General features: G+C 35.3%; 1 protein-coding gene across 1 annotated transcript; it reads left to right on the forward strand.

Annotated features, from left to right (window-relative positions):
* The first annotated feature begins 223 nt into the window (after nt 1-223).
* On the forward strand, nt 224-6,833 carry LOC111404198 (DNA replication licensing factor MCM5). Its single transcript, XM_023032969.1, has 18 exons — nt 224-577; nt 1,361-1,504; nt 1,608-1,787; nt 1,867-1,965; nt 2,085-2,221; nt 2,304-2,409; nt 2,560-2,694; nt 2,775-2,852; nt 3,040-3,144; nt 3,242-3,333; nt 3,421-3,553; nt 3,645-3,740; nt 4,128-4,219; nt 4,317-4,407; nt 5,138-5,247; nt 6,025-6,154; nt 6,251-6,352; nt 6,474-6,833. Exons 1-18 carry the CDS (start codon nt 281-283, stop codon nt 6,555-6,557), a joined length of 2,211 nt encoding a protein of 736 aa, XP_022888737.1. The 5' UTR covers nt 224-280; the 3' UTR covers nt 6,558-6,833.
* The last annotated feature ends 3,951 nt before the right edge of the window (nt 6,834-10,784 follow it).

The raw sequence follows: 10,784 nt of genomic DNA on the forward strand, positions 1-10,784 counted from the left end.
CAGCCTTAGACATTGTGGATATATATTCGCAAGAAAATGGAGATTGGATGGCTTCATTGCACGAAATTGGAAATTGGTAACCTGAATGCAACTCCACTGAAAGTTGAGTGACCAATATAGTCTGCCCCCATGCACATGGCACGTGACTATATTCCCGCCAAATCTTTCCCGCCAAAACCCACATCCTTAATCTCCAAAAGACCCCTCCAAACCCTTCTTCACTCACCAAATTGTTCATAGAGAACTTCACACACACACACACACACACACACACACACAGATGTCGGGGTGGGACGAGGGAGAGATATACTACAGCGACCAAGCGCAGTTCCCTCCCGGAGGCGGCTCCTCAGGTGACCAGGCGCATGGGACCAGCCGGCACGTTGCGTTGCAGAAATTCAAAGAATTTATAAGGAATTTTCAATGCAAGACGCAGCCGAACGTTTTTCCCTACAGAGAGGCCCTTGTGGCGGATCATAAGTGCCTTCTCATCAACCTCGCCGATCTCATCTCCTACGACTCCGACCAAACACTTCCTCAACTTCTCCGCCAGAACCCTGCTGACTATCTCCCCCTCGTCAGTACTTGCTAATTTATTTTTTGATAAGTCATAGTAATTTCATTCAATTCTTGACCTGTGAGAAAAGTACTAATTTGCGGCATGTGGTTTTACTCATTGATGCGGTAATGTTTGTGTATATGCAGTATACCTCACTGATCATTTGTGTCTGTGTATGTATTACAGTAAACAATTTGGTGTGTGTTTATTTAGGCGTGTTCTGTGAATGTGGTAATTGGATAAATTTATATTGTCTTGCCAGAGGTTTATAACATCATTCCGCCCTTGAATATGAAGAAATTAGGTGCTTATTAGCTTACACTTGATCGATATGATTAATTGATATTTCGTTAAATGATTGTACCTAGTTAAGCTACTTTAGTTGAATCTTGACTTATCATTTAGCTAAAAACAGGGTAAGCCACAAAAATATAATAGGACAATACAAATACAAAACCACATAATTCAGTGTGGGTGTGATGAGACTTTAACTTGCTACAGAAAATTCGATCTCACTCAAAATGGTGTTGCCTGCGTTTATTTCAACATCGAGGCATCAGAGTTTCTATCCCACTGTCCTTTCCATTTACATTGTGGGTCTAATTTTTCAAGAACTTGCTCACATGCACAGAAAATGTACTACTATTTAACATTCATGCATATGGATATCTTGTTTGTCCATGTCTGTGTCATATTACATTTCCCATAGCATCAGTTAAACAAACTACATTGTTTTAGAACTTACAAGATTGATTTACTGATGTTTATTTCCTTTTCTTTTTGTTCCGGAATGTACACTAGTTTGAAACTGCAGCAGCAGAAGTTCTGTCAAGTTTGAGATCAAGGGTATCTGGAGAGTCTGGGGAAATGGAAGAGCCTGAGACTGGCGAGGTGCAGATACTGTTGAGATCAGACCAGGATCCGGCGTCAATACGTTCGCTAGGGGTTAGTGGATTTTACATTAATCGGATGTTTTTTACTTTCACAGAATGTGAATTTTTACTAAAATTAGTGTTCTTTTGGCAAAAACTTGTAACTTGATATACAGGCTCAATGTATTTCCAAGCTGGTTAAGATATCTGGAATTGTCATTGCTGCATCAAGGACTAAGGCAAAGGCTACATACGTGACATTGTTGTGTAAGAACTGTAAGAATGTAAAGGTCGTTCCGTGCCGTCCAGGCCTTGGAGGAGCGATTGTGCCACGTTCTTGTGATCATGTCCCTCAGGTTTTTGGCAAATCTATTCTCTTTAACTTCTATGGTTAATTTTATTTTATCAACGTGTAAATGATTGCTCACTTTGTAGCCTGGGGAAGATCCATGCCCAATTGATCCATGGCTAGTGGTTCCTGATAAAAGCAAGTATGTTGATCAACAGACGCTGAAATTGCAGGAAAATCCTGAGGTTGGAGTCTTTAGCTACTAAATGGAGATGATTATTGGCTCCATTATTGCTGTTCATAATATCAGTTTCATGTGTAATGGTTTGTTGACCTTTTCTGTACTGATATTTGGAAATTTTAGGATGTCCCCACAGGGGAATTACCAAGGAACATGCTTCTCTCTGTCGACCGCCAGCTTGTGCAAACAATTGTGCCTGGGACAAGATTGACAATCATGGGAATTTATAGCATCTTTCAAGCTGCCAATTCATCAACATCGTAAGGTTTTTTACATGATGAATTTAAGAACATTGTATCATCCATCTCATTGATGTTCAATGCATTTTGGGTTTTCGAGCAGCCATAAAGGAGCAGTTGCAGTTAGGCAGCCTTATATAAGAGTTGTGGGATTAGAAGAAACTTCCGAGGCTAATTCACGGGGTCCAACCAACTTCACTAGAGATGATGTACAACATAATTATAGTTGCAATTTTGAATAATTGCAATTTGCTCCTTTTTTTTTCATTTTTTCTTTTTTTAAGGTTCATGCTTCAGAAAATCATTTTCAACTTTTACTGCAGTTCTATTACTATCTTAACATAATTTACTTATTACAGATTGAAGAATTTAAAAAATTCGCATCAGATGCTAATGCATACGAAAACATATGTTCCAAAATTGCTCCCTCAATATTTGGTCATTCTGATGTGAAGAAGGCTGTTGCTTGCCTTTTGTTTGGAGGTTCAAGGAAGGTATATCATTGATTGTTTTCTACTATTAACGTTACTTTCTAGTACATTTTGGTTACAAATTCACTCTTCTGAGAATGCAGGCATTGCCCGATGGTGTAAAACTAAGAGGTGATATTAATGTGTTGCTCTTGGGTGATCCATCTACAGCCAAATCACAGGTTATTAAGCTTTCTTTACATATTTAATTTCTAAGCATGACCCCATATTCCATCCTCTATGTTTCTGTGAAAATCTTCATTTTGGTTCATGCATTTTAAATTGGTTTGAAGATACTATGACTAAGATAGATTCCTCTCGTGACCATATAAAACAAAATTCTGACTTTGTATGTAATTTGCTGTGAAGTTTCTCAAGTTTGTTGAGAAGACAGCTCCAGTAGCTGTATATACTTCTGGGAAAGGATCATCTGCTGCTGGTCTTACTGCTTCTGTAATTCGTGACAATAGCTCGGTAAGTTTCTGTTGCTTCAGAGTCTTCAATTTGGCATGCCTTCACATTTTTTATGCTATATGATGCATATATTGTGATTCCTACTTTGGTAATTCAGAGAGAGTTCTATCTAGAAGGAGGAGCCATGGTCTTGGCAGATGGAGGGGTTGTTTGCATTGATGAATTTGACAAAATGAGGGCAGAAGACAGGTGATTATGTGATAAATAGGTCAAGATAATTCTGCTTGTATTGGTTCTCTTTGTATAATTCTCAAGAGTTCGTATCCATGGTCTTAGGGTTGCCATACATGAAGCGATGGAGCAGCAAACTATCTCTATTGCTAAAGCAGGTATAACAACTGTTCTCAATTCAAGGACCTCAGTGCTTGCAGCAGCCAACCCTCCGTCTGGGCGCTATGATGATCTCAAGGTCCATCAGTATTTGTTCTCTGGTGGTTTTCAAGCTTTAATCATTTCCTTTTGTTCTGTGTTGGGGAAATTAACGTACTTTTTCTCTTCAGACTGCACAAGATAATATTGACTTGCAGACCACAATTCTTTCAAGATTTGATTTAATTTTCATTGTGAAAGACATCAGAATGTACGCACAAGACAAGGTAAAAAATATACTAGCTTTCGTTTGGCAACCAATATATAAATGATTTATAAATTCAGTCAAAATCGAAGTCAAAGTCAAACATTAATTTCAGCCATACATTCATAACTACTACTCAACCACACATTTGTTGGGATCCACTATTATTCCTCTTTATAAATTGATTTATAAATCTGCCAACGGAGGCTTAAATCAGTTTTAGATATTGTATTTTTTTCAAAGACTAGTTTGGACTCCTGAAGGAACCAAACCACATACTTAAATATTTTAAACTATTTCTCTATGTGAATATAGTTTGTCACCCCGAACCACTTTTAAGAAGCTCACTTTCACAATGTCAAAATGGAATATTTTGCAGAACTTAATAAGATATTTTATGTATTTGTAGAATATTGCTAGCCACATCATCAAAGTTCATGCATCTGCCAGTGCAACCACAAGTGACACAAGGACTTCCAAAGAGGAAAACTGGTTGAAGAGGTCTCTTTTTCTTAAAGTCTGTCCTTTTTTCTCGCGTTTTGTAGTTGCATGACTAAGGTTGGTTCCCAGGCTTAAGTATCTGAGTTGCTGTGTGCAGGTATATACACTATTGTCGAACTGAATGCCATCCCCGTCTCTCAGAATCTGCTGCATCAATGTTGCAGCAGAGTTATGTGAAAATTAGACAGGTATTTTTCTGCCACTTTTAATCAACATCGGAGTAAAAAGTGAAGACCTTTCAACCTCTTTCTCTAGTGCTGCCAAAGGTCTGGTTTGATGAGTAGCACTGCATATGATTTTAACTACTTATCGAAGTTCATGTTAAAAATCTGAAGTGCATCTGTAACTTTTGCATCAATAATATGTAATGGCTCTCCAAATTGTGAGGGGCATTGATGTCATTTTTCTGCTGTTTTTTGTCTGCCACTTTTAATCAACATCGGAGTAAAAAGTGAAGACCTTTCAACCTCTTTCTCTAGTGCTGCCAAAGGTCTGGTTTGATGAGTAGCACTGCATATGATTTTAACTACTTATCGAAGTTCATGTTAAAAATCTGAAGTGCATCTGTAACTTTTGCATCAATAATATGTAATGGCTCTCCAAATTGTGAGGGGCATTGATGTCATTTTTCTGCTGTTTTTTGCTATAGTAAAAGGATTCTTTCCAAAAATTGTCCTCTTGTATGGGTGGGTATTTTGGTGTTGGGGTGAAGTCTTGTTGATTAAATGAGTAACTCAAGACAGTTTTATTGGGAAAAATGTGATGCAGAGCACATACCTAATTATCTAGTTCAAAAAGATACCATACGTTTCGCAAAGATTGTCTTTCTTTCTCTGTAAACTGTAGTTCATTGTTCTATGTAACTACAAAATAGTATCAAATTGATTGATAGGTAGCCCCTGCCTATGATATTTGTAGGATATGAGACGGCAAGCAAATGAAACTGGGGAGGCAGCTGCAATACCAATTACAGTTAGGCAGCTGGAAGCTATTGTGAGATTGAGCGAAGCACTGGCCAAAATGAGACTGTAAGATGATGATTAAACTTGATTCCTGATGTTCCTCCTTTTTTCTTTTTGGCATCATAAGTGGAATCAAATATGCAATGCTCCAAGCATGTGAGCGCCCAACTTGACTTCAAAATGTGATTTCTCACTTATTTAATCTACGGAATTCCATTTCTTATGTCGTATGATATTGAACGAGGATTTGTTTCTCTATTTGGCCATGCCTTTTAAACCATAGGTGAACGGTATGCTAAAGAAGAAGGAAAATGCAGTAGTTTCACTTCTAGTGTTTCAGACAAAGAAAATTTAATATGTTTCAAAAAAGCAAGATCATGCAGTATCCTGAAATTCATGCGAGTGCATTTATTGCGGATCTTTGCTACTGCCAAGATTAAAAGGAAGTTCCAAGAACAGAATTTTTACAATGTGCTTTGTACTAATGTTATGGACAATGTCTCAAAAATGCTGGTTGTCATGTTACATTCTAAAGTTGCAGATAATGTGTCTGGATGCCACCCAGTTGAGTTAGACACTCAATTATAATCTAACTGTGCATCTCAAGCAAAGGTTCTTTTGTTAGTGTTAGTCAAATTAAATCATCATGCAAATTGCAACTTAATAATAATTTCATTCTATGCTAGTTGTAATCCTCTGCAGATAAACTTTGAAACATACAGTTCTTCTTTTTCTGCTGTATATTGTGTAATTGCACCTGTGATTATCTGCAAGGCAGTTACTTGTATGTATTTACCCATTTTATTTTTTAAACTTCTTAATCAATTCTTATTTCTGATTTAGGTCTCATGTTGCAAATGACAACCATGTTCTGGAAGCCATCAGGCTGTTCAACAACGCCACAATGGATGCAGCACGTTCTGGAATAAATCAACATATAAATCTTACTCCCGAGATGGCAAACGAGATAAAGGTCCAACTCAAACATTCCAACTTCTATCAGATGTCTTGATTCTCATTAACTTGTTCATCATGATGTATACTCTGCTAATTCCTTTATGATGTACAGCAAGCGGAAACCCAAATAAAGAGAAGAATGGGGATTGGAAGCCATATTTCAGAGAGACGGCTGATTGATGATCTTACAAGGATGGGCATGAATGAATCTATTGTAAGAGTCAAATTATTTATGCTTTAGATTTGAACTTCTGTTGCCACGAGTGCATAAAACAAGCAAAAAAACAGAAACTTTTATGGTGTCTAATATCTTCTGTATAATTGGTGCATGTCAGGTAAGAAGAGCTCTATTGATTATGCATCAAAGAGATGAAGTAGAATACAAGCGAGAAAGGCGAGTTATTGTTCGTAAAGCTTAACATGAGCAACTTTTTACTAATCATCTCTTGTGGATCATAGCCATCTTTAAGAGCCAATGAAATATCTCTGGCTCATATGCTTATACGTTAAACTGATCTCTTATTCTGTCTTTGCAATCAAGTGTAAACCGTTTATTTATTGCGTTCTGCAGAGATCAATTGTGGTCATGCTTTTAATTTAGTGTCCCTTTGTACACTAAGTGAAAAGATGATTAATTTTGTATTACTCGTACATCTGACGTTGGGAACCTTTATGATAGTAACTTTTAGGCACAACACTATGGAGAGGTCGTGGGGGTGGATTTTCTTGCGACATTCTTTTCTTATCTTTATGCATTATTGTATATGTGGACTCTTGATTATTTATGTTTGTATTTGTTCAACATGTTGGATTATATTAGTTGCAGATAGCGCAAGAATAGCAATTAAAATGTAGAAAGTAAGAAGGCTTATCGATCAGTCGAGACTCGTGATAATACAATATTCTGAAGTGAAATTGTTCATTAATAACCATTTCTCTTTGGACAATCATTCACAGAATCTAACGATCGAATCACTTGTTTTTGTTTAGCAATAACAAATGATTTTTAAAACTGTTGAGGTTTTCTCCAGAACAGTATTTCAATAAGCCAAATGATACTAGAGTAGAGTTTGTAAAGATTATGGGAGATGAAAATGTCTTTTGGTGTGTATTTCCAAGGAGCAGTAGTCACAAGAATTATAATTTAGACCACTAATAAGTTATAATTCAATAAGAAAATAATTTTGATTTTTATGATTTCAATTAATCATCCCTAAACTGCATTCAACTGCGATTATCTAAATATTCGTGTGAAGGGATTCAAATCATTGACCTCTAACATAAATATCACACTTTTTACCACTTGGTTATCTATCCCAATTTATTTATTTGTTTCAATAACATATTTCATATATATCTAATATAACATGTTAATCCTCAGTAACTCCACCCTAAGAGTTTGATAACTGATTCGATGTCACTTTGTGAGAGTAAAGCTCCCTCAGCCTCAAACATATTTCTGGTTAGATTGAGGTAACCAGGACAATTTATCTCATAACAATTGATGAGATTTATGGTTCAAGAGCTAGTTAGGACAAGAATTCGTTGATCGTAGAGGAAGGACAAATGACTAGATTACAAGTAAAGAAGGTCAAAAAAGTTATGATATGACTTGTTCAAACTACGGTGAATGAAACATCGATCATAACAAGCAAAATGACAAGTTTCATATTGGACATGGAAGAAGAAACGAGATTGATCAACTTGGTTCAAGTAGTAGACAGAGGAGCTGAGGAGGTCAACTATGTGACCGCATAATTTACCAAAGCATACGACCACATGCCTCTATACTAAGAGCAAAAAGGAGAAATTTTGAAGTACTATGCGACTGCATGCTCCAACTCTTTGTGATTGCATAGCACAAGTCGTCAGCGAATTTTCCATTATTTGGAAAGAATTGTAATTTAGTTAAAACTCTAGGTTTATGGTATCTTTTGATATCTTTAGACTTAAATTCTATTTTAATTAGGATTTTTATGAGTTATCTATAAATATGACTCATTCTTTCCAATGAAAAACATACAATTTTTGAGAGATATTATTGCGAGGTATATTTGCTTTCAATTCGTTCTTCATTGAATTAACTTCAAATCTATCAAGAAATAATTTCTTGTGGCTTGGATCAATTCAAGTAAGGTTCGTAAGTTTTGTGATTATGGGGTCAAGATAATGTTTTTGCGATTGTTTTGGTTCCATAATTTATAGGATCGAGCTTTTCCAAACATTGACTCTTAGTTTTCTTGAGTTTGATCTAATCTGTCATGAGTTTCGTAACTTCAATTGTTACGTGGGTTCGCATCATTTGATATTAAAGCTTAGGTTCCAAAAAAAGCAAGGTTATATCCTCAACTTTTTGTTTGAGTTTTCATCCCCGTGTTTTCGTGTTCATCTTTTGAGTAATTCAATTCAATTTAAGTTTTAAAAAAAGTTATTTATGCGCTAAATTAGTGCCTGAATCAATTCATTTTTGAATTTTTGGGCTCCTTGTTGAATTTTTCATTGTTTAATAAAAAAAAAAAAAATCCGACAATTACAGAAAAAATATAAAAATTACAAAAGAAAAATGAAAAAATAAAAAAGAAGTCCAAAGTCAAAAGTGTCCAATTCAATTCAAGAAACATCTTTTTGAGTTTATACTTAGTGTTCCCTTTAAGTATTAACTCCTACTTCTTGAGTTGCTCTAGAGTCAACTTTTCCTTACTAAATTCTTTGTTTGAATTTTACAATGATTGAAATTTGATTGAAATCGAATTAGTTCTTTGAAGCGTTTGTAAGGAAGCATTGAGGGATAAAAAGGTAGAATGGTTAGACTAATAGAGGGGCAAAGCCAGGTTAAGTGATACACGAGTGTACACACGCATGGCAAATATTATTCTAGTTTTATGATGTTTGACAGAGATGATTGTACTTCAAGCGAGCAGAATAATTAAGTCATCACGACGAAAGAGATGTTATGACGACGATTTGAGGCACTGTTTGGGGATATGTTAGATAGAATTGATAGGCAAGAGGCATGGATAAAGAGGCAAGATACATTGCTATCTAATTTATGTAGGAAACAACATAGAGAAGTTCCTAATACGAGGAGGCATGGTAGGCGGGTGTCTAGAGATTATGTTGGAGATGGAGTTGATAGACATATGGGCAATATTGATATGTGTATTTTTAAACACTCAATAGATACTTTAACAAGCTAATTATTGATTAAATTCAGTGAATTTCTATTCATGATTGTGTAATTATGGCTTTCACAAGTAAAAATCATCCAAGGAAATAAAACAAGGCAAAAGGAAGTGAAAAGGGACAAAAACGTACAAAATTGTGAAGTTGAAGACCAAAGTGTATAAGTCAAAAAGTTCAATGACCTGGGTTACAATTTTTAGAGGACATATTGATGTGAAAGTCAAAATTCTATGTCTAAATTGTACAAGATCAAAGTTGATGGACCTAACATGCAATTATTTAAGGGCCTTAGCTACAAAATGAAACCAAATTCATTTTATTTTTTGGAAAAGAATTGGTGCCTAGGCACCATTGTAGCTGCACTTAGGCCACCTTAAAAAAGAAAAAAAAAAAAGAAAAAAGAAAAAAAGAAGAAGCTTTGGGAGACCATTTTGTTCACTCTTTAAACTTCAGGGGCTTAGCTGTAATTTTTGAATAGGGTTTTTACAATTTAAACTCGCAGCCACTGGAATTGGGGAGGATTCTGCTTCTTTTTCTTTTCTTTGGTTTCTTTTTCTTTTATCTTCCTTTTTTCCTTTGATTTTTTTGCGTATTTTGGCGAAAACCATAGAGCAAGCAAAGAAGAATCAATCAAAGAGTTGGAAATTTTTTGGAGAAATCAAGAGTTGGCCATTATCTTCAAAAATCTAACCAACGGGGTTGTATCTTAAATCTTGTATTTTCTTCATTATTATCTTTTATTTGTAATGTATTGTATAAAATATTCTCTTTTTTTTTTTTTTACCATATTTTAAACGTGGGCTAAATATTTGTGTTGAGATTTATTGTTGAAATTTAACCTAGCCTTAATTAATTTCAATATTTTCTTTTTAATATTAAAATGCTTATTTTCATTTGTTTTTGCTGTAGTGGAGCGGATGCCAATGCTTAAAAACTAAGGAGTTATCAGTGTGGTAAACTCATCGAGAGGAAATATCACCTTGTTAGAGAGATTGTTTATCGAGGAGACGTGATGGTTAGCAAGATTGCATCAACAGATGATCTTGCGGATATGTTCGCCAAGACCTTCTCAGCTAAGATTTTTGATAGGCATCTTGAGGGGATTGAGTATTCTTGATATGTCACATATACTCTAAAAAGGGCAAGTGAGAGATTATTAGTTTTATGCCCTTTTACGAGTAGTATTTTGTAAAACGACACTATGAATTGATGTACGATTATTCACGTGTTACAATTTGAAACGATTATCTAAGGTTCCATGATTATATAGAAAGTCGCAAATTGTATACTTGATGGTTCGGTATAGTAAGACACAATTCGTGATGTGATCAAAATATATCGTTCACAATCAAAACATAAGTTGGATGCTTTATGTTGATAAACATTGCATTGTTCTTATTAAGATTTGTCTAGATTTGGGAATAAGCACAATAATGTACTTTTGATGTACATTAAATGAGACC

The sequence above is a fragment of the Olea europaea genome, chromosome 11 (genome assembly GCF_002742605.1).
Source record: "Olea europaea var. sylvestris chromosome 11, O_europaea_v1, whole genome shotgun sequence".
In the NCBI taxonomy this organism is placed as follows: domain Eukaryota; kingdom Viridiplantae; phylum Streptophyta; class Magnoliopsida; order Lamiales; family Oleaceae; genus Olea; species Olea europaea.

Bases quoted from the DNA above. Each gene is read 5' to 3' on its own strand.
- LOC111404198 (XM_023032969.1), top strand. From the start codon at position 281: ATGTCGGGGTGGGACGAGGGAGAGATATACTACAGCGACCAAGCGCAG. The intron at 578-1,360 runs GTCAGTACTTGC...AATGTACACTAG, and splicing joins CTGCTGACTATCTCCCCCTC to TTTGAAACTGCAGCAGCAGA. The intron at 2,695-2,774 runs GTATATCATTGA...CTGAGAATGCAG, and splicing joins TGTTTGGAGGTTCAAGGAAG to GCATTGCCCGATGGTGTAAA.